This window comes from Pavona decussata, unplaced genomic scaffold (genome assembly GCF_977016875.1).
Source record: "Pavona decussata unplaced genomic scaffold, jaPavDecu1.1 SCAFFOLD_155, whole genome shotgun sequence".
NCBI lineage: Eukaryota > Metazoa > Cnidaria > Anthozoa > Scleractinia > Agariciidae > Pavona > Pavona decussata.
Window position 1 is genome coordinate 2089354 of NW_028145567.1, and position 23570 is coordinate 2112923.

A 23570-nucleotide genomic window follows, 5' to 3' on the forward strand; every position below is an offset into this window, starting at 1 on the left:
CAATTGAAGTTTTTTGCGTTAATTCGCCGTTTATCAATTTCAACGAGAGCCAAATAAATAAGCTTAAGGGGCTTTCGATCTTAGGCGCTCTGTTTTAAATTAAACAGGGTATTTCGAGATTTGAAATCGAAATGTAGTACGTAAGTATTAAGTTCACAGTTTTAAGCGATATGCATCATTGATTGTGGTCAAATGATACGGTCTTCCACGGAAGGGTGGTGAGACAAAGCTGACGTCGAAAACCAACGAAAACTTGTTTTTTGTAAAAGAAAAATGTGAAATAAAAACACTTCCTTATTGAAATAGCTCTGTCGGTACTATACGTATAGTATTTCCTTTTTCAAGAGTTACGAACTAAAGCGACAGTGAGATATCATCAATGGAAATTCTTCCTAAACTCCGTATTTATTTGTGACCATTTGTGGTTTTTATGATCACCGAGATCGTCTGGAAAAAGAAAAACTAAAACAAATACTTAATTCTTACCAGCCAGCTCAGTTTACATCTAAAGTTGTCTTCGATTTCGTAAACTCGTTTACCTCTCGATCGCTTGCTCCAAAGAAAGAAAAATCACTCGATTGAAGTTCAAGACAGCACTCAAGTTACTTTCTCTCGCAGGTGTTGAACTGTAAGTCTCATAGAAAAAAGCTCAGGCCTTATAATAGTAAAAAGCGTTAATTTGGCGGTGATTTGCTCAAACGATTTTATCCAACAAAGACTTAAAAGAAACACTCCCTCTTGAATACCGCTGTCAATCACTCGAAAAAAACAAATATAATAAATGGGCCATTGACAGCAAAGCTCGAACTGAGTAATAAGGCAGGCGTTCGCTAAAAGGTTTGTTTTTAACAGATAGAATTATCTGGCATGCAGGCGTCAAAAATTTTGAAGAGAGTAAACAACTTTCCAAACCTTCTCAGTTTGAGAGATACACAATTATTTACCGGATTGTTTGCCTAAACCAATCGAATTGATTTCAAGATATTGCAATATCTGAAGGTAAACAAAACATTTCCCTAAATTAAAATTTGTCTTTCGAAAATTATGTTGGTTCATCACGTAGTGACTGATAACTGAAAATATTAGCTCGATTCTATGACGGTCCTTCGTTTTCTGGCATAGAGAGATAATTAGCGTTAGAACGCAGCCTAATGGACTTATTTAGCATGTCGACTTGGAATTGACATTTATGTGAAAAGAACAATTACTTTTCATTAGTCGCATTTCTTCCCTTTTGCATGTCTTTTCGGAGAAATATCCGGCAGAGATTAAGCTTATATTTAACGCGAAGCAAGCGTTGACAAGTCTTTCACTTCTTTAACATTTTGAAATGAAGATGTCGTGTATTGCTCAGTCAAAAAGAATTCACGTATTAAAACAAATACAACGAGAAACCCGAAGATTACAGCAAAAGGAACGGTTTCGATTTTAAGATTAGCAATGCAAAATGACATAAAGTTGTTATTATCACTGATAAAATCAAAATCTCGTATCAGCGTTTGGTCAGGTATTTGACTGTGTTAGATAAAACTCAAGTATGATTAAGAAGTGTCTATAAATCCCGACTCTGTGGACGAAATTCTAAATCGTAACCATTCAAATGAAAGCTATTGAACAGTACTTTCCTGTGAAGGTGTTTATTATTATGGTGGTTCTAAGTTTTGATTATGACATTCAAATGAAAGCTATTTCATTTGTCAGGAGCACCCAAGGATTCATTACCGTGGATCTTGTCGGGAGGCCTTTAATAATCACCTCAAAAATTCGGCTTAAATCGCAAACAAAGTCGGCAGTTTTCCTCGCCAAAATGTCGGCTCAAAATTTCGTAACCCTGGAAAAATAACTCCTTTCGTTTTGAAGGGGCATATAGGTCGTTAAAATGCGAGAAAAAGTCAGTAAGCATTTTCGTAGTACCAACAACAGCTAGTACTTGAAATTTGGGAATAAAATGCCGTTTCCTAAAACCTTCTGCAACTTGAATTTTCACCTAAAACATCCGAACAGATCATTCTGTATTAGCTTACACAAGTATGTCTTAAAAAGGGCAGAAAACGATATGGAAACACAGAAGACAACATTTTAAGTATTTCACTTAAATGTTCTCATTGAGTGTCCCTGTTGAGTGGTAGTGTATGTTACTTTTTATAATGCAAAGCATTAGTGGGCGGTTCTAACGATTGTATCCGTGGATGAAATCCTTAAGTTTTCATGCAGATGAAAGCTCTAGAGAAGTAATTTCACATGGTAATGCTTATCACACTATTAATTTACAAAAATAATTTCGACCTGTTTTAAATTTGGCATTTAGGAATCGGGGGAGTGAAAGTGTTAATCCGACAGACATCACTTTCACACGCCTTGTCAAACTGAAAACAACGGTTGCATGATCAGAGCTAGCCTGTTTATGGTGTGGTCTCACGCCCATGAAATCAGTTAGAGTTAGCCTGAAGGCCAATTCGGCAAAAATTGCCAAGGAAAGTGTACACCATTGAAAGATTGCAAACGACATCTTGCCAACTACCGTTTCTAGATTTTTCGTTTGTTTTTACTTTTCCCGATTTTCTCTTCCTTGGCGCACGGTTTTGGGGGCGGAAGACGTCCCACCAACAAATTAAAAAAAAAAAGCCCTGAGATCTGAGATTTGCAAAGGTAGTATTTTGGACCAAAGGCTTATTTATTTAATGTTTTCGTTTGTGTTAGCGAAGATGCAAAATAAACATCAGACAAAATTCAGACACATCTGAGATGAACAGATGTATGTGGGAAGAACTCATTATTTCACACGACAAGCCCCAAGGCCTGAGAATAATTATACTGAAAGGCGGTTTTCTGGCGGACCGCTATTTTGAATTGGGTAAACAGGAGTATAATTAATTTTGCAATGTTTGTATGCCAAACCCATAACGAATAATATCAGTGCTAATTGATTTCGGAGTTGTTCAAACTCAGGAAACAAGAGATACACGAAAAAAAAAAAAAGATTTTGCAGATCAAATTTGAAAAGTATCAGTTCATTGGAAAATGGGCAACCGCGTTTTTATTTTTCCAGTACTGTACAAATTGTCTCTGTTTAATGTGCGGGGAAAATTAGAGACAATTGTGTGGAAAAGTTCAAAGTATATTATTTAAGCAGTAGAATCTTCGGTCAGATTTTTCAATTTACAGGTTTTGGATATTTTAGATATTGATTCACAAGAATGCTTAAACGATCGTGTGGATGCAGAACTTTTGCTCCAATTTCCATCCAAGCGCAAAATTAAAATTAAAGAAAAAGCATCTGTGCGGACGGAGCTTAACATATCTCTTTTAAGGCTGGTTTCCATATGATCGCGGATCGCAGATCGCAATAAGGTCTGCGATCGTCTGCGATCATATGGAAACCAGCCTTTAGATAGAACATGGTTCTATCTTCTGCGATCGTCTGCGATCGTCTCGCGAAGTAGTTTCTATATGATCGCAGACGATCGCAGACCTTATTGCGATCTGCGATCTGCGATCATATGGAAACCAGCCTTTAGAACGGTTTTCAGTTGACGGTGGAAAGTAATTTAGCGCTTACTTTGGTTTTGCTTTACTATGCTCTGTGATTGGCTTAAAAAACTCGCGCCACTTTCTCATCCAATGAGAAACAAAAACAAAACCAATCGTGACTTACTCGCACGCGCGTCATGTTTGCCCCAATTTAAAATGGTGGCCAATGATTTCAAAATCAAGTGGAATTAACAGACAAAGGCATCTTGTAACACTGTATACGCGTGTTTGCTGTATTGAGAACATTTCGCGCAAAAATCAGACTCGTTAAAGAAAAATCTTTATACCAAATGCCCTGGGATCTGACATATGCAATGGGGATGTTCTAGACGAGAAGAATAATTATGGGGTGTTTTCGCTTCATAACCGTATGAAAAGAAATCTCAAACACACAAACACTAGACATACTAAAATCAGGTCAATTTGGGATAAGCTGATTCAACAAAATGCCCCAGATCTAAGGTCTAAGGATATCATCAACACGAACCACAACTAGATTTTGGCGTGTCTTCGCTTGTTGACGGAACGTAAACGTTTCACGTCTAAATCACGCTCCACAAAAAGTTTTTCACTGTGAAGAAAGAACACTAATTGAAGTGATTTTACTGAAATAAATAAAAATAAATGATAACCAGTAAACATGTTTTCTGCAAACTCTCTCTCTCGTAAACAAAGAGTGCCGAAAGAATCAGTTAGCTTTAGTTGCAATATTATAGTCGCGATATCGGGGTTAATATCGTACTTGAATTTGTAGTGACGCAAACGTCATGCAGTTGTTTTTAAAATTTTCCTGGTAGAAGTCAATTCTACTTTTCGCAATGATCGCAACAACGCCACAATCATTTCAAGCTGCAAAGTGTAATCTACTCATCTCGTCACGCCGCAATGCACTTTTTTTTAGCCATTGCCAGACAGGTGGGAGGAAACATTAAGTTTTTAAACTTACCACCACCTTAACACCACCCTAAGTCGACCGATTTTAAGGCTGGTTTCCATATGATCGCGGATCGCAGATCGCAGATCGCAGATCGCAAACAATCGCAATTGATCGCAGACGATCGCAGAAGATAGAACCTTGTTCTATCTAAAGGCTGGTTTCCATATGATCGCGGATCGCAGATCGCAGATCGCAGATCGCAATAAGGTCTGCGATCTGCGATCATATGGAAACCAGCCTTTAGTTGATCGTTGCTTGTCGCATTTGTGGCCCTTGTTCTTACTTTGAGAGTATTCCCTGGGGAGACGTTCCAGTCGGTAAGCAAAAGACAACAAAACAAACAAACAAACAAACACTGTTAACGTGCAGTGTGGTTTTACTTTTTCAGTTTCCTTTTTCTTCAGTAAACGAGTCTCGACAAATACACCCTTTTAAAGATGACGCCATTCATTTTTCAATGCTCTGAAAAGCTCAACAAACAAGTAAGATGATTTTCTTGTTAATTTTGGCAACAACATTTCCGCTTATCTTTTGATGTTTATCCAACGGAAAAGTAACATCTGGATTTACACGATTAATGCAAAGATTTCACATTGTAAAAAACAAACCGGGATCGACTAAACGCAAGTGCTTCTTTTCCGAACAAGTAATGGCTTGGCCGGATATAATCAGTTACACTGTTTTAAATTATCTGTTTCAGAACAGCAACACTTTTCAAAGTCATCAATAACTTATGAAGAGAAAACAAAGGAAATCACTACCGTGAGGGAGGTTTGGAAATGTAATCTTCATTATCATCAAATTTGGTGAACTTTTGCCTTAAATTTCTCCAGGAATTATTAATGGATTGAGAAGCTACATGAAACAGTCGAAATAGTGTTTCATCCTATTATCATTACCAAACACCTCGAAGTTTTTATTTCGATTAATCAATACAAAAGATGAAGTATCACGCAAATTTGCTAACATTTCAAAAACCCAAAAATGTTTGTTTGCCAGCAGAAATAAAGAAATAATTGCTAAGTTTGTTATAAATTATCACCCCAGTGCAATAAAACTGTCGATTAGTGCCTCTGGCCAGAGACAGAGTAGGTCGGTAAGGATTGAAACTTGAAAAATGTTAGGCCAATGTTTTTCAAGTTCTCGCATTTTTGTTTCCAAAATACGCTAGAACGGATCACGAGTTGTTCCTTTCAAGAACTGAGTTGATAGGCACTTTACGGTGATATCGAGAACGATTATCGGTTCCATTCTATATGCCGATCCATGACTTTAAAAATGTTAATTGATGAAAACTGATGGACGTAGTTTTGAGTTAGATCTTTGAGCATGGAAATAATTTTCTACCCTTCGAACATGGGCTGAATCACTGTGAGCGAGTGTTATTTTCAGTACCGATTTGGAATTGAAGTTATATCGTGTAAAATAGGTACGTTGTTGGCAGATTACGTATGTAAACAGCATATCTCTAACAAGGGTTGTTAGTTTTAACCAAAATCTGATACTCCACAATTTCGTAAAAATTAAAATGCGACTTCGCACTTTATCCCAACATTAAAGAGAAAATGATTTCTTAATTCCAACTTCTTTCTTCAAACTCGAACAGAAAAATCTTAATTTTCCTATCCTAAGTTTGTAGTTGGTCAGAATCCTTTGCAGATTTCAAATTTTACGGAAATCGTGCTTGACAACTGAACTTCGTTTTCCCGATGCAAACACCTGTATTTCGTGCCAATTTTCAAAATGGCGGTAGGCGGATAGGTCTATTCATACGAGTCTATACCAATCAATGTATGGCGTGGCCTTAAGTGCGAAATACACCTGTCCCGGCTATCGTTTCAATATTGTTTCCGTTGCATCTCTTGGAGCATTCAATTATCCGAAAATGACCATGGTAACATTAATTCCTAGCGCATAGACTGATAAAATTTGCGAATTTTTACAAAAAGTCTGGAATGTTTAAAAAAAAGGATAAACAATTAAAAAAAACAAAAACAAGGAAAGGAAAAAGAAAATAAGATATAAAGGTGATTAAAAATTAAACATTAATAGATTTACACCAGAACTACTCTTTGCGCGGTGACGAATTTTCTGGTAGATTATTTAAAACATTTTATCCATCTTTGTTTTCTTTATTAAATCACGTACAAAATTATTCACAACAAATTCACCGCTTAGATTTTGCCCTTAGATCTGTGTCTTCAAAATAAAAACTCAAGTAATTACCCTGGCATTGTAATTAGCCAATGAGAATTCAAAGCAAGGACACGCAACCGGCGCCAAGCGCGGGAAAAAGCTTGCGAGCAAGTCACGATTGGTTTTGCTTTGGTTGAGAAAGTGGCGCGAGTTTCTTTTAACCAATCACAGAGCGTAGTAAAGCAAAATCAAAGTAAACCGCGCGAAATTACCTTCGACACTCAATAGGACATTTGCACTCGTGAAAATGGCCTACTGAAAGAAAATAAAATACGAGAAGTCCACGGATTACTCCAAAGCTGATGCAAAGTGTTAATATATTTCAAAACAATATGTCGGCTGACCAGACCAGCGTTCTTCAGGCTTTGAAATGTTACTAAATTATGAGATGGAATTACAATATTACATAAATGGAAAATGTCGCAATACGCAATTGTTTAAAGGGAGGGGCGGAAATAACGTATAATGATAATGTAAAAGAATGGGGAGATTATAATTCATCGCGTCGGTTTAAACCGGTTCAAGTATCGCAGCCTTGTCTATCAAATGCGACTTCCTGGCTTTTCGGATTGAATTATGTGAAGAGTGGATTATTTCTAGTGGAATCAGTTGCATGTCCGTATAAGAGTAGTTAGTATGAGAAAGAAAATGTTCAGAAACAGAATTGGGTTTAGATTTAATGTTAGGTTTGTCAACTGGGCTGGGTTGTTCGGAGGCCGATTAACGCTAATCCACGATTAAAAGGTAATCGAGGCTTTCATGGTCGCTCGTTAAAATGGGTTTAAAGGCTAACTTCAAGCTAAAGGTAAAGAAAAGTCTAAGTCAAAACTGAGGGCCGAAAATCTTTTGGAAGAATCTTTGTTGATTAGCAATTTTAACTCGAGTCAATTTCGTTAATCCAGGATTAGCTTAATCGGACTTTGGCCCTGGACGACGGTCTGAGTTCATTCAATCTGTCTTTGAAACGTCGCTTAGTTTCACCTATGTATTGTAAATAGCAACGGTAACATTGTATCGCGATTACGTTTTTAGAGTTACAAGTTGTGTGTGAAGTGATGGAACGAGTTTCACATGTGGAATAAAAAGTATAATGAGTGAGACCGTTGGTAATGTAAGGATAGGTAGCATAATTTTGTCCACAGCGGAAGGATCCAGATGAAAATTATTAATGATAGAGATCTCAGGTTGCGTCCGCACAGTTGCGTTTTCAAGTTTGCATTTGCATGGAAATTAGACCAAAAGTTCTGCATCCACACGATCGTGTTCAGATCACTCAACATGTTCCCACAGAAACAATGCGAATGTAATAAAACTGAACCTCACGTACGTGCCCAGAACCAATCACGGAACCAGTCGTTTTTGAAAGATTGCCTTTTCCTCGTCAAAAAATGAAATCAATGTGCAAAAGCTACAAACACAAAAATAAATTTTACTACTGTTGAACAGAGCTGTAGATGGCAGGACGCATGCGCCGTGTTTTTTTATTTGTTTGTTTGTTTGTTTGCTCGGTGCGTGCCGCTTAGTAAACCTATTTAAATTGTCCATACCTATAACAAATCTTACTTTTTTAAAAAAATTCGCCCCTTCTTCGGATGCGTTGTCAAAGCTATAAAATAAGCATCACAGAAATCACTTGCTCAATAGGCAACGCCATGCTATAGTTTTTTTGTTCTCATCTTTGTTTTGACTTTTCCGCCGGGACGAGCGCAGGATTATTGTGCATCAGTGTGTTTAGTCGCCAACTTGGATTGGAAAATCTAAAAGGAAGAGTGCGAAAGGCTAACTTTTGGCAAAAATTCTATTCCCTCGGCCACATTTTTACTTGCCGCAACAAAGGAAACGTTTTTCTAGTCCAGGATGGCGGCAAAGGGGAATCTCAATCGCTTGGTCATCCACAAATACGCCGAATACACCGAATCTGGAGGTCATACTTCAGCCAAGTTGAATGCGGCACTACAGCTGTAATTACTGAAAATAATTACTTACGTGGTACGAACTAGAAATACCAGGCTCCCAGAAACCTTGACTATAAGCAGCGCCAAACTGAGAGCAAAATAATTACACGTGATTCCCGTGGCTCAGTCAGTACCTTAACTTCGTTGGTGTAGAAAAGGCATCCACTTATCCTCGAATGATTATGACTCAACACAGGAAAGACTCCGGTGAAACAAAAATTCTTGCTGAGACAAGAGAAAACTATGGACACCAGAACTGTCCATTTAATTGCATTTGGTAATTAGGCAACACCTCCCGCGGCTTACAACTAATTAAATGGGATGTGCGATAACTTTTGGTAGCATAGCCAGAAGCGTTGCTATACGACAAATTGGAATCAAAAGAAACCGCTTGTTTAGCTAAGAATGGTCAGGACGGAAATGGATTGCAACTGAGCACAACTGGGGCTTATTGTTTAAAGTTTTTTCCCTAGTGTCTATAAATTGGGTCTAACAGTTAAAACTAACTTGAGTTTTTCTCCTTTATAGAAAATCACTGCAGGGTCATTGGTCCAAGGCTATAGGTTGGTCTCTTAATTGTGTTGTTTCCCTAACAAAGAAGCTTCACACCATATTGTCTATCCTCACTTAGGTGTATAAATGGGTACCGGCGACAAACTGCTGGGGGTAGCCCCGGGATGGACTAGCATCCCATCCAGGGGGAAGTAGTAATACTCCTAGGCCCAGTTGTTCAATGCCTGATTAAGCTAATCCTGGATTAACGCAAACTTTGACTCGAGTTTAATTGCTAATGAATAAAAATTCTTTCAAAAGATTTTTGGCCCTCAGTTTTCACTTCGACTTTTCTCTACCTTTAGATCGAAATTAACCTTTAAAACCATTTTTAACGAGCGAAATGAAAACCTCGATTAACTTCTAATCGTGGATTAGCGTTAATCGGCTTTCGAACAACCCGGCCCTAGTTGCTTAACGTTACTGAAATTGGGTTTAGCTCCGGCCGTGTGGGCCACTTTAACTCGTAGTGCGACTTTATCTAAAACAGGAAATTTTAAAGCTCGGTAATGACACGAGAAAAGATGTCAAGTCAAGAAAAAATCTAAGTACTTACTCGGAATTTTGTTTCGTCCCGCGTTTATCTGTTGTGTGATGAACATTACATTTTTCTATAAGAAATTTCTTTGAAAACAGAAGCAAAAATTTTCCATCAAGATAGATTAAACCGCTCACTGTTCGAAAAGAGTAGAGGACGTAGTCCCCGGTGTAGTGGTCTATCTCTATCTCTGATTTTATCAGTCTTTCACATTCATGCGTGGGTTGGGTGGGTGGGTGAGATCAAAGTATGGACTGATAGCGGCTGCCAGTGGTACCTTTACATGCTGACGTCCGATCTCACCCCACAAAAGAATTGTAAACCGCCATGAGACTATGTGATATGTGCGGTATATAAATACATTTCCATTACCATCAGTTTCAATAACAAAGTACGCAACTTTTAAGACTTCCATTGACGTAAGAACACCGACGCAATTAAATAATGTCGTCATACTCCGCCTTCACAACGAAAACGAAGAAAGAGAGCGTTAACTTTAGTCAGCACTCCAAATGAAAAAAAAAATAGCCGTTGTGTCAGTTAAAGACCAATAATTTTCCAGCGGAGCAGTTTATAAACGGATAATGACAAGACTAGTCTGTCCTTTTCTTTATAAATCAATGACAAAAAGTCGGACATTCTCGTAATTCATCATTTTGGTTGCAAGGGAAGTCAGTCGAAAAGTACTGATTCTGATTGCCAGGGAAGTTTCAATTACAAGACATTTAGATGTCATATCAAGTTTTCCTACCCAATGTGATTATAAATCGTTAATGGTCAGAAACCAACAGTGCAAAGTTTCTGAATATTCAATTCGTAAAATGGTCGATTAATTTTTCATTAGGCGCAAAACACCTAAGGAATAATTGTTAAATGTTTGTCTCATTTGAATTAGCATTACATGTAGTATATGGGCAATCATGGCTATAGGACAAGTACGCTCTCCAAAAAAAAAGCCAGCTTGATTCATACTTTGGAATACCTTGCTGGAACACTCCGTTTTTTTATAAGAACCTTTTTTATAAGAACGTTGAGGCTGAGATTGACCAAAATTTTAAGAACGTATTACGAACATTCCTCAGGCTGGGAGTCGATTAAGAACGTTATTATTTTGCTAATCTCTATATAAAATCAAGGTAACAAATGTAAATTAACCAAAATACTTAAGGGCATGTTTTTCACACATCTCGGTTTGTCATAATCAGCAGTTCTTGATACCATATCTCAGCAGGCAATGTACTTTGCTTATTTTTCCTGGTCACGTTCACATTGATTTACTGAAATACATGTAGTGTATACCATGTAACATCTTAAGAACGTTTTCAGCCTCAAATCGCAAAAAAAATATATAAAAATGTTCAGCCTCAGCTCCAAAATTTGACGTTCTTATAAAAAAAAAAAAAAAAAAAAAAAAAAAAAAAAAAAAAAAAACAGAGTGTATTCAGTTTTGCCAAGGACCCCTTCATCCTCTCTTGGTTTTTTTATAAAGTTTTGGTGCAAGTAGTCATGTTTTGGTAGGCCGCTTGCGTTTTTAACAAACCACATCTGAAGCTATCGTGAAAGTACCTGATCCCGGCCTCTCTTGTACGAACGAATAACGAAGGGAGAGCCAAAAGTCCGTATCTGAGACGGGTATCCTCGTTGGGTTCAATTTAGTCGGTACAACTTTTGCGATGTTTTCTTTAAGACTTCCCTGAGCAGTTTCCGTAGCGAAATCGTACACAACTCTCGTCATTCAACATTGCCTACGTTCATGCACGATTGCTGTCGGATTTTAAAACGTTTCAAAATTCAGAGACATATTACGTGTCGTGTGCCACAAGTTGTAGGTTTAATTTAGACAAAACAATTCGCATGGTGGGCATGGGTACATGACCACATTTAATAAGGAGGCTCGCCACAGTTTCTTTTTTGTTTGGCCTTGGAGTAGGTTAGTCAAACCAAATTTCGCAAAGGCCGGAAAAACTGCTATGTGAAGCGCACTTAAAGTAAAACTCAAATTCGTATTTTTAAAGCGTGCATAGAAATTATTTGGTAAACATTCTTGAAATACGATTGCATAGCTTATTACAAATTTTTCATCAATGAGACTTATTGATAATTGTTCTAAAATTGTAACAGACATAACAATCAATGCTGCTTTTTAAAGTCGACAGTAACGTTCTTCTTGACCACATTAGCTAGTCTATGTCTCATTCATCCTTGATTCGCAACTTCGATACACAACAATGCGGTTTTGACATTAATTTGCATCACACATGTAAACAGTTAGACGCTTAGGGCCAAAGAAACCATGTATGCAAACGTGAAAATAATTTTCACTTCATCGATTTCAGCCGTTAGTTGCATTAATTGGACGAGGCATAAGTTGTAATGATATTAGGAAATGTAAAACAGAAGCTGAATAAGTTATATTTCGGTTTCAAAGTCGCAATCCTTAACTGAACAGCCTCTTAAACTTCACTTTAAGCATGTATTACCGAGTTGGAATTTCGAAGCTGATAGACTTGGAATATTTTCTACATTCATCCGGAGAATCAACTGGATCAAGTTCAAAGTTTCCTCGACGAATTTCGTTCAAAACTTTAACCATCCTTTATTTCCAAAACCTGGTAAATGGATAACTTATTTTCTAAAAGCACTCGAAAGTCCTACTGACAAAACACCACTCAATCATTCTGTGAAGGATGAAGTGCATATTCTCCAGTGAATTTGGCCAAGCCTAAATTTTACTAATTAGTTCGCCAAGTCTATTTTTACGCACCAAGGAATGTGAGCTCAACTCAAAGCTAAGCGATGACACAGACGCAGTCTGGTTATGGCATGTGAATAGAAATGTGGTAGTGACCCGTGCAATAATGAAGTTTTAAAATAAATTCGCAGTGTTGCCGAGACAGTCTATCAAGAAACGTTAAGTACTGTATGATATCATTGCATTTTGACCATACGTGTAACTCTTCTCTGAATTTCTCCCACCATATTGGGTGCGTGAATTCAATCAAATCATTTCTCGAAGGGCATGCATACGCAACTGAAGCCCTGCAGTCTCAAGTAACGGACTTATTCAATTTTGATTTTTTTGTCCTCGAATCCTCGATCGATTAAGGACCGTGTCTCTTTTTGCCAATACTGAGGTTCTATCGATTCTGGCTCCTAATGGCCAATACTGATTCCGCCATACGGACTTATTTACTACACTTGTTCGAGCTTACCTTTATGTCCCTCGTTACGAGAATATCCTTCACCACAGAAAAGCGCTTTAACTGATATAAACGCAACGATAAACAGTGTCTTCAATAACAAGGACTAAGAAGAGCGGAAGTTGTGAATTATCCTTGCCTTGAAACTTCGATACACAACACTGATTTCTCGACATTGACTCACGTCATATAACTAATTTAGGCGAAATTAGCGTCAATTTGATTTATTTTTTATGCAAAAAAGGTCGCAAAATGCAGTGGAGACTTTGCAGTAGCAAAAAGCGGAGGAAACGTATGTTTCATTTTAATTTCAACGTTGAAATCTTGGAATGATAGGCTCTTAAACCACAGATTGTAGAATCATCTGCTAGACAATAACAATACCGAAAATTAACTCTATTAAACTTCGAATATTTGCCAATCAATTTCAATTTCAACTTGCCAATCAAGTACAATTCAGTTGTTTTCTCAACTGACGACGTTCAAAACGTTTAGGAATTTTAATAGCGTTATTTTTATCCGAAATCTAATTAAAAAATTAATTAATTTTCGAAGTGCGCCAGAGAATCTCTTCCATTTGCGTCTCAGAGTTGGGCATCAACCACTGATGATGATGATTAATGACTCATCAATAGCACTAAATTAAAACCAAAAACCAAAAACACAGACTCACTTCATTCTGTCAAGGATGAAGGATCAATGAATGAATTTGAGCCTACGTGCCTAATTTTACTAATTGTCATTCAAGTCTATTTCTAATGCTTCTGAAAAAGCCAATTCAGGAGACCTGAAGATGTTCCGCCTTTGCTTATTCAAAAGTTTGCTATCAATTGAACGAGCTGAGTTAAGCTACAAACGTAGCTGAGAAAAGTGGATAAAAGAGAGTTAGTAAAACATTTCCGGGTAACAACGCTTACAGTTTTAAAGTTCCCTAAAGCCCCTATTGCCGCAGCGCCACAGAGCTCATTGTTTGTTGAATAAGGAAATCCAGGTCGCGTTCTCTTAAGACTATACCGGTATAGGGATACACGGAATAGACAGTATCCATGCTGTTTGGGGACTTATTCTGTTTTGGGAACGAACAGAATAGTACAAAATAATTCTGAGCTTTGATGCTAATGCTAATCTACCCAATTTGCCGAGAAACTGAAAACAGCGAGCGCCAAATATAGGGTAAACATGGTCACGTGGTCATTTCTGCCGTTTGTCGTTTCCTGTTTACCGTAAACGTAATGCTAATTAGTTAAATAATTCTGTTATTTCTGAAACGGAATAAGAATAGTCAGAATTTTGCTTTTCCACCATTGCAAAAGCTTTCAAAAATATCGCAACAAACGGCTTCTGTAATTACTAAAGAAGGTTTGTAAATAAAAAATTCAGCCAACTTTCCGAAGAAGAACGCGATTCAAACAGATGAAAACAGCTTCTTGAACTCTCCGACGGTATTTGAAAAAGTTGGGCCAACGATTTCAAAGTGCTTCTTATCAACGAGCGCATGCGCCTGGGGTGACATAGTCCCCTTAACTTATCGCTCACTAACATGGTGTGTAGGCTAATTGGGGCTCGAAAAATAAATGATCGTAACTCGTTCAAAAGGGATTTCATAAAGGCAGCCTTTAACCCTTTAAGCCCTAACAGTGATCGGCATCAAATTTCTCCTTGTGCTATCAATGCTTATTCAACATCTGAGGTCATGAGAATTAAGGATATGATCACTCAGGTGAATTTCCTTGATATTTTACAAAGCTTCTCCCCAGTACGTTTGTAAGAAAAGTATGGAGACAAGATAAGAGAATTTGTTCTTTGATATTAGGGCTTAAAGGGTTAAGCCACCAGCTTTCTGTTCCACACAGAGCTCTGAGTCGCTTTCGAGAAGATTTAACTAAATTTTTCAGTACTAATGTTCGAGAATTCCTGCTGAAGGGTAGAAAAGGATGATGTTTTGAGCTGTTAAATCAAGGAAAACGCGGGTACTCTAGGCAAATGCAGTTTCTACTGATCAAAACAAAATTATGTTTCAAAACATCTTTCAAGATTTTGAGATTTGGTATCGTTTTCTGTACGATTATTCAATGGTCACACAACCAGATGTGAATTTTTGCAAATTGTCATTTGCGGTTTCTATGATCACGTTTCTCACGATCATTTCGAATTAGAGAAGAGGGCAACTTAAGACCACAAAGTTATAAAAGAGACGGGTAGTTCTCCGTCATCCCATACAGTTATGTTTTTCCTTTGCAAAAACATTTCAGTAGTCGGAATTTACCACAGAAAAACGCCATAAGGAACTTGCAAAACTTATTCGAAGAGAGAAGGGTAAGAAAAAAGAAAACAACATTGATGTAATCGATAAGTGAGAAAATGAAACCTATCAAGGGCAAAAAACACCTTGTTATCACAACGTGTACCTCAATTAATGATATGCAAAAAAAATTACCAAAAGCTAAAGCGACTAATAGCTCTCTGATTGGATGATAAAGCCCACGCAACCAGTTTGTAAATATGTAAACACCTTGCTGGTGCAACCATGATGTAAATTAAAATATCTTAGGCGTTAACATAAACTTTAAATATGTTTCCATGAGCGTTGACTTGTGATCGCAGCTCATTGGCTCAGCATTAAACCAGGTTGATCACGTTAACCAATCATCACTCAGCATGGAGTCACGTACCAGGAAGGCTAAAGAAGTGTTTTGATTCGAATGCCAAATAACCTGCTTCAAACTAGCTAACACGAAACGTAATCTTTACAACCGTTACTGTTTAATAGTTAATCACTTCACACCTCTAAAATCGGTTAGATCATCATTTGGCCATTTCACAAGAGATCTCTATCAGAGAGGAAGCCATCAGAACTCGAGAAGAAAGGTTAGTTTGAAACGTCTTTACTCTTAAAACTCACACGACTAACACATATACGAGATACCAAAACCTCCTCAAATCCTTTTTAGTTTAAAGACGGCTATTACTAAACCAGCTTCGGTTGTTTTAGAAGAGCTTCAAGCAACACCACAATCAGGTATCGTCCGATGAGGATTAATCAAAAGGACTGAAACTAGAAAAAAATTATTCGAACAAAACAGGCAAATTGAGAATAACTGGAATTAAACTCAGTCTGAACTTTTTGTTCAGATTGGATATGAGGTCTAACAATTTAAGAAGTACATAGTTCTGTAAGAAGTAAATAATTCTGAACAATATAAAAATCCCGTGGAGACAATCCAGGCATCAAGGGTATGGCTCGATTTTACTTAATCTTCATTTTATCTTGAGTAGATACGTCACCCCAGAAAAGACCTTTTTAAAATCGTGGCGTTCTTTGATACTTATATAAAACTACTCCTTTAAATAAACGATCTAACACAAAGCTTTCACAAGACGTGAGACATCAAGTCCACAGTTTCGTGATACAAATGATATAACTCAAGGTATACAAGTTTACGGTGGCTTCGCCCTGCCACATCATCGTGAAAAGTGTCTATTTTTGTGTGTTTTCATCAATGCTTTTCTCTCTTTCAGGACAAGGCTCGGAAGGCACTAACCACAAATCAAAAATGAAGTACCTAGCTCTTTTTTGCTTGATCTTTGGCATCGCTCTTCACATGACACTGGCGGCCCCAGCCCCAGGTATGATCTAATAAGCTGTTCTCAGCTCCTTACTTCAAACTTAAAATGCTTCATTTTGTGTTTTTATAACGAGGGCCACGTTAATTCGAAATAAATTTAAGTCTGGAGAATGGGATGGATTTAATTAATCAGAAGGACCTCGAATGTCCTGGTTTTTAAAGGTTAGGTCCAAAGATCGTCCTTTGCCTCAAATTTGAAACTAGAATTTGGTTATGATATTCTTAAATGTATTTCAACCAAAGCTGATCCAAGTACGACAACAAAGACCTTTCCAGCTTTTTTGATACGTCGACTTCTCTCAAAAAGCTTAACACGTCAGAGTGAAAAAGGAATTCGTATTTTCTCATCTTCAAATGCCGAAAGACGAAGGAACGGAGACGCATGAGCTTAACCTAAAAGAAAAAAAGACAAACACCGGAACGAAATCACGAGAAGCCTGAAAATTTACTCCTTTGTTATTCTTGAAAGTGTAGTTTGTTTAAAAATAATAGGCAATTTTCAGTTGTTCTCCGTTTAAAAAGATAAAATTTACCAACATTTTTTAACTCAGCTTAAAAAATGATCGACTTGAGTAAGACTTTTAACTAGATGAACTCTAATCAGAACATGTCAAAGAATCCATCATTTAAATTTTCATTTTTTCTAACCTTTATTTTATTTTGAATTCCATTACGTCTCATTTTGTTGATCTCACTTAATTCAAAACAACTATTTGAATTAAGTCACGTATCTCCTGGTTACTCCTGTAATAACAAAAGTAGTTGTCGGATTGAAAAGGCTCGGGCACAGAACAGGAATCCTTTCCTTTCGATTTTTCATTCACGAAAACGACAGTTGACATTTAACCAAGGGGAAACCACATGATTTCTCTTTTCGCCAGATTTAAAATTATTTTTTAGTAGCACTTATGCTACTATCACCTTGTCTTAGCTCATGAGGTCTTCACGACAGCGTAAGAAAAACGACAACACCAAATACATATTTGCAGCAACTGACAGTAGCGTTTATCTTAGTTATGTATTGAACATTGACGTTTTAACTTGAAAATCGTTCGAGATGGATGTTTGTACAAAAGCAACAGGTTACAACGTGCCGCCTGTCTGATTATGGAGATCACCTGTTCATGTTTACAAGCAGATTACTAATTCAGTAAGGTTACCAGTAAGTGCCTGTTGTTAACACGCGATAACAAACTGGTGATAGCATTAACAATAAAACCAATTTACACGTATGCGTGTTGGTATAAAAAGAAGGGCTTTTTTTCTGCGCTTCTTGAGATGGTGAATTCCGAACTCAACATGCACCTTTAACGTAAACATTAGTGAAAACTTTCTTCTTAGTGTTTTAAAGCTAACGACAAAAACGAAGGTTTGCAAGGAATGCTTGCATAATGCGATCAACGAAAACATCAACCCCTGTCCATCGAGCAAGCATCTAACATGGCGGACTTGAGCAAAAGGGCTTAGGTCTTCACATGCGCAAACCATTCCTTTAAACTGAGTTCCATTTATAGCAATACTGCCGACATTTCTTGATAACAGAACAGCAATAAGGCATTTTAGTAAAAGTACGACATTTTTGAGCAATATGAAAATCATAATGTGGGTTAAAACTACACTAATTTAGTAATTTCAAAAAAATAATATTAACTTCAACAGATGTAATTTACTTGCCTTAGGGGAGCCCAATAACACAATTCGCGGAAGACGTGACATTTTTAACAAAGAAAACGATGAAATGATACGCTATGCGACAGTTCGCAAAAATGTAAAGTTTCGTGGAGATTTGTTTCAAAATCGATGAAATACAGAAGTTTGAAATTTACGATTCCCCAAAGGAAGGTATTGCCAGCGGGCTATCACTGCTCGCACGCCAAACATTTCTTGGTAAAAATTGCAATTTTGCAATGTTAATAAATGGGATCTCTATGAATCTTTACTTTCATGCTAAATTCAGAGTGGCGAATTCATTGCTGAACTCGTTTCTCAAGTTAATCTAATATTTAAAAATGTTAAGCTAGCCGCAAATGTGTTATTCTGTCTCTGCTCCAAGAAATTCCTTTTGTTATAATGATCGTAAAATATAATTGGCTCCAAGTTTCTAGTTCTAACTCTTGTGTTTGAGGAAAATCCTGCTGTTCGACCAATCAAACGGCGAAGGTTGAACAGTGCCACGTGTGTAGCCTGCGTATTTGGCTTTTCGGTGGAGAAGGGGGGGAGGGGAGGGTAAGGGGAAGCCAGTTGATGCTCTTTTTTAAAGTATACTTCAAAATAGATTTTCTGACTACTGTTAAATCTCTCTGAATGACCATATTCATAGAGGACTTCTCCCTTAAATTTAAATCCAAAGAAAGCAATAGATATATAACACAATCTCCGTTGGTTCAGTCGCCGCGGTTTGGTTTACAAGGGTTACAAAGTGAATTTGCTTTGATTTGGCTTTGCTACGCTCTGTCACTGGATACAAATACTCGAGCCACTTTGTCAACAAATGAGAAATAAATCCAAAACTGTGTCCTCGTCGCAAACGTCTCGCTGCGCCTACAAACCGTGTTTGATTCTAGTGTGATTGATTATTTGTGTTTCTTGCCGGCGTGTGCTGCCAACGTACACAGTGATTATTTATTTATTTTTTTTTTTTACAACAGAAAATTATAAACCGCTTAAAATAACTTACATACGTTCTGTTTGATTGAACCGCAGAAGAAAAGAAGGAAGAAGACACAGCACCCAAAGACAACGGTGACATGGATGATGACATTGACAGCAGTGATGACGAAGATGATGAAGATGACGAGGATGATGGAGAGGATGAAGATGACGGCGAGGACAGCAGCGATGGAGCAAAGGATGAAGAGACCAAGGAGGACAATCCTGACGCCCCCGAAAAGAAAGAGGACGAGAAGGTCAACGACAAGGAGGAGAAGGAAGACAAAGAGGAGAAAGAGGAGGATAAGGAAGCAGACAAAGAAGATAAGGAAGCCGATAAGGAGGACAAAGAGAAGGAAGGTGATGACGATGAGCTGAGCGACTTGGATGATGAAGATGATGAAGACGATGAAGATGATGAAGATGATGAAGATGACGAGGATGATGAAGATGATGGCGATGATGAGGATGAAGGTGATGATGAGGATGATGGCGAAGATGAGGAGGACAGCAGCGAGGGAGGCAAGAAGGAAGACGAAAAGAAAGAAGAGGAAAAGAAGACAGATGATAAGAAGGAAGATGCCCCCAAGAAAGAAGATGACGATGACGACGACGACGATGATGATGATGATGACGATGATGACGCTGAAAAAGATGAGAAGAAGCCCGAGGAGAAGAAGGCTGACGAGGAAGAGAAAACTGCTGCTGCTCCCAAGAAGGAGGAGAAGAAACAGTAAAGAGCTAAATTAGCTTCTTTTGACTCGACTGACAAACTAAACCATTTATAACAAACTGCACTAAACGTTGCGCTAACCTCCGTGTTGATTGTTACATGTAACAGGGTATAAGGGACTAAAGGTACCAAAGGACATTCATTTCATTCCTTGAAGAATGTTTATTAGGCAAAAATAGTTTGTAAAATTAACCGCAACATTCGTTAACGATAACTTTAAACAAACGAAGACATTGTGCTTAAGACAGGTCTATGTGTTCTATGAATGACATGATGGGTTCATTTGCTCAAAGTTACACACAAGTCATTTTAAGGCTTTCCAATAAAGAATTATTTTTGGATTGACGCAGTCAGAGAGTTGTCCGTCTTAGTGAATCTTCACATACGTTGATCCAAACATTGCAAACACCTCCAAAACACCTTTAGCTGATAGTCTTGAAAATCATAAGTAAACTGGCCATCAATCTATAGCAAACATAACCTAATAAAGTGCGCGGATCCAACAGTATTATTTTAGTAGATGCTCACGGTTCATTGCACGAGTATGAAGTTTATCGTAAAACGATTACTAGGAACTTACGGACAGACGTTCGTGAGTCATAGACGGTAACCGGAAGTAAAATGTTCCAGTTGGCTTGTTGTTCCCTTTACCAAGGAATGAAAGACTATTATTTTCGTGTCCAGGGGCTTGTCAATAAAGATGCTATGGCATCAGAATGTGTCAGAAGGAAAACATTCAACTTCCGGTTGCATTCCCCCACCCATGAGTGTCTATGCTTAATATTTTTAGTAATTCTGAAATGCTGAGTATTGTCACTGCAGCAAGGTGTTTGCTATTTTGTACTAGAAACGCAGGGGTGGGGGCTTATTTTTAGGAGTGAGAGATGGGGCTTGTGGAGGGAAATTTTCGCCACAAAATTGGTTAAAGTAGGTAACTGTGGCATCAGAGACTGCGGGAAGGGGGAGGGCTTAAATTTGGGTGGGCTGATATTCAGATTGGCTTACATTCAGACTGTTTTGGTATACATGACTGGCTTGAAATGTTTGAAATGTTTTGTAATGTCAAAGTGGAAAGCAGTTAAGTATTGACACCTAGCCCTTTAAGCTGGACTGCAAGTAGTCCTTTTCTGGTTAGTCGAGAGGCTGCGCTCACAGCAAGACTGGAGCGAGGAGGAATAAATGAGAAGAGACTAGTTCGCTCCACTTTTTCGCGCTTGGATATTTTGTGCGACCTCACAACTAACCAGAAAGGGACTGCTTGCTGTGTACCTCTAAGCAAACAGCCCTCCCTATTAAGGATGGCTTGATTGTTTGCATAACTTCCATAAAATGAACACCTCGGTCTACAATGCAAATCAATCAATCTGTTCCTTTAGCAGTGTCTGTGAAACAGTAAAGTGTGAGTTTGCATGATTGAGCTCCAACTAAAAGCCAATGAAACATGACCTTGAAGATCCATCACGTGCTCTTCAGAGAACCATCATTTTTAGGAGGTAGGGTGGGGTAGTGAAATTTGAAGGAGAAATTGGAGGATCATCTTAGAAATAAAGGACTCTGACGAACCAATGGACACTCAACACTTTGCAGAGATGAGAAAAGAAACTATCAATTTGATGTGAACTGTAACACAGATTTTTACTAGCCTTTCTTCTCCCCCCCCCCCCCCCACACTTCCTACTCCCTATAAGAAATTATTGATCTCAGATTAAACAACACATCTCACCTCTGTTATGGTCGATGGAGATTAAAGAACCCCACTCCCCACTTAGCACATCCAATGGGGTTATATCTTGTCATATATGTTGGTAGTGTCTCCATCATCCCCCTTGGGGCAGACATCCACTCCCCACCGCAGTGACATGTGATTCTTGTAATGTACAGTGGAATCCACATGGTAGCAGGTGGAAAGTGTGATAGCCCAGGTTAAGGACTGTCAATAAAAAATTAACATAGCTATTAAAGTCATGCTGATTAAACAGTGTGGAAGTGTTCTACGATGAGGAGGTAGGTACACCATATAAGATGCAAGCATGAGCATGATAAGTACATACTGCAGATCAGCAAAAGATACCAATGTGTGAGCGGGGATAAAACAAGCAAAAGTGCAAGTATATATACACGTGCCACAAAAGGAAATATTTCCTTTTTCTTCTACAATGTACTTGAAAAGAATTAAAAAGTTGTTGACACTGGCTAAAAAATATATATATATTGGACGTTTTGGCCACTACTGTTGCCTTCTTCAGCAAAGATAAAAAATGCAAATATAACGGCGTCCTGCTAGAAATATATACAACGATGTGTGATAAATAAATAAATCACACCTCGATGGAATTTAAAAGTGTAACAGTGGTGTAAGGGTATTGTGAAGACTAAAAAAGATTAAAAAGGCTAAAAACTCTTAATGTTATTGTATATGTTCGGAAGCGCTATATGTTCATTTATGGAGTTCTTATCGCGCACGGAATGCCAAGCCTCACACATCGTTGTATATATTTCTAGCAGGACGCCGTTATATTTGCATTTTTTATCTTTGCTGAAGAAGGCAACAGTAGTGGCCGAAACGTCCAATATATATATATTTTTTAGCCAGTGTCAACAACTTTTTAATTCTTTTTAACATGCCTGGCTACACACCCAACATTTTTAATGTACTTGAAGTTATGTTTGAGTTCAGTGGAGTGTAGCCTGCATTACAGGAATTTGCAACTATCAATGTTAAGTTATAGGGGAGGAGGGGAGAGGGAGAGTGGAGAGGAGGCCACACAAAGGCACTTGGCATTTGAACCCAGTTCAAATGCCCCACTACAGGGCATTTGTAGATGCTCAAAAGATTCTACTCACTAAATGTCTGGGAAATGTGTTACAAAGTCCACCACAACAGCCAAAAGACCCCATTACAGGCAGATAATTGCCACCTGCGGCCAGCCTTCAATCTCCCCCATCCGCATGCACTGGTTATCCTGATAAAGTCTGAGAGGCACTTCCCTATAGCTGAAATCTTACAACTCTGTTTTATTTACATGTGTATTTAAATATTTCTATAGCTCATAGTTATGTTTGCATTTGTGCTTTCCCTGCTTGAGCACGCAGTATACATTAGACCAGTTTTTTTAACCTTCATATACCATCACCATCAGCAAACAGTCCACCATCTTTCATGTGAGCATGCAGTGCTTCTTTTGCTGCAGTCCTTTTTGTTCAGGTGTCACGCTGTGTTGCGTGACACTCAGATAAAAACGAAAACATCACTGACTGGTTTCAAAGCTCCCAGCCTCCCTGGAACAGAATTTTAATAATTCAGATTTATGACAGAAAGATGATAAACAAGAAAATTCAGACATAAGTACCTCTTTTACGACCACAAAGATACACTGCGGACTTTTTTTGCAAGGGCGAACGGCCTTCGTGTCCAGTCGATTTTTGAAAAGAAAGTTTTATGAGATAAATTTCATAGTTCCTTAACACAGAATAAAACAATAAGTTACTCAAAACCAAAGAAAAGCAAATTAAATTCATCAAACAAAAAAGCTTGACAGAAATGAAAGAAAATTTTGGCAAATTCGCAGAGCTGTTGCAGAAATCAATCAAATTGAAACTGACGGCCGGTCACGCCGGGAGTCACGACGCAAAGAGAATAACTTGTTAATTTA

General features: G+C 38.0%; 2 protein-coding genes across 9 annotated transcripts in view; one reads left to right on the forward strand and one right to left on the reverse strand.

Moving 5' to 3' along the window:
* The window catches only part of LOC146465815 (adenosine receptor A2b-like), a 47402-nt gene extending 23888 nt beyond the window's left edge, over window positions 1–23514 (reverse strand). For 2 of the 8 annotated variants that reach the window (XM_085128287.1, XM_085128281.1), the window contains exons 1-3: window positions 23268–23514; window positions 22560–23196; window positions 21641–22068 (exon numbers count right to left, since the gene is read on the reverse strand). The gene's annotated coding sequence lies outside the window, so the exon portion shown is untranslated. Of the gene's footprint in view, window positions 1–486; window positions 687–12921; window positions 13233–21640; window positions 22070–22559; window positions 23197–23267 lie in introns of those variants that run through there. The other 6 variants (XM_085128282.1, XM_085128283.1, XM_085128284.1 and 3 more) reach the window with 6 other exon arrangements.
* Window positions 15698–20270, forward strand: LOC146465816 (uncharacterized). Its single transcript, XM_085128291.1, has 3 exons — window positions 15698–15777; window positions 16429–16536; window positions 19239–20270. The coding sequence occupies exons 2-3, from the start codon at window positions 16464–16466 to the stop codon at window positions 19919–19921; spliced, it is 756 nt and encodes a 251-aa protein (XP_084984417.1). The 5' UTR covers window positions 15698–15777; window positions 16429–16463; the 3' UTR covers window positions 19922–20270.
* Window positions 23515–23570: the final 56 nt, after the last annotated feature.

Bases quoted from the DNA above. Each gene is read 5' to 3' on its own strand.
- LOC146465816 (XM_085128291.1), top strand. From the start codon at position 16,464: ATGAAGTACCTAGCTCTTTTTTGCTTGATCTTTGGCATCGCTCTTCAC. The intron at 16,537-19,238 runs GTATGATCTAAT...ATTGAACCGCAG, and splicing joins ACTGGCGGCCCCAGCCCCAG to AAGAAAAGAAGGAAGAAGAC.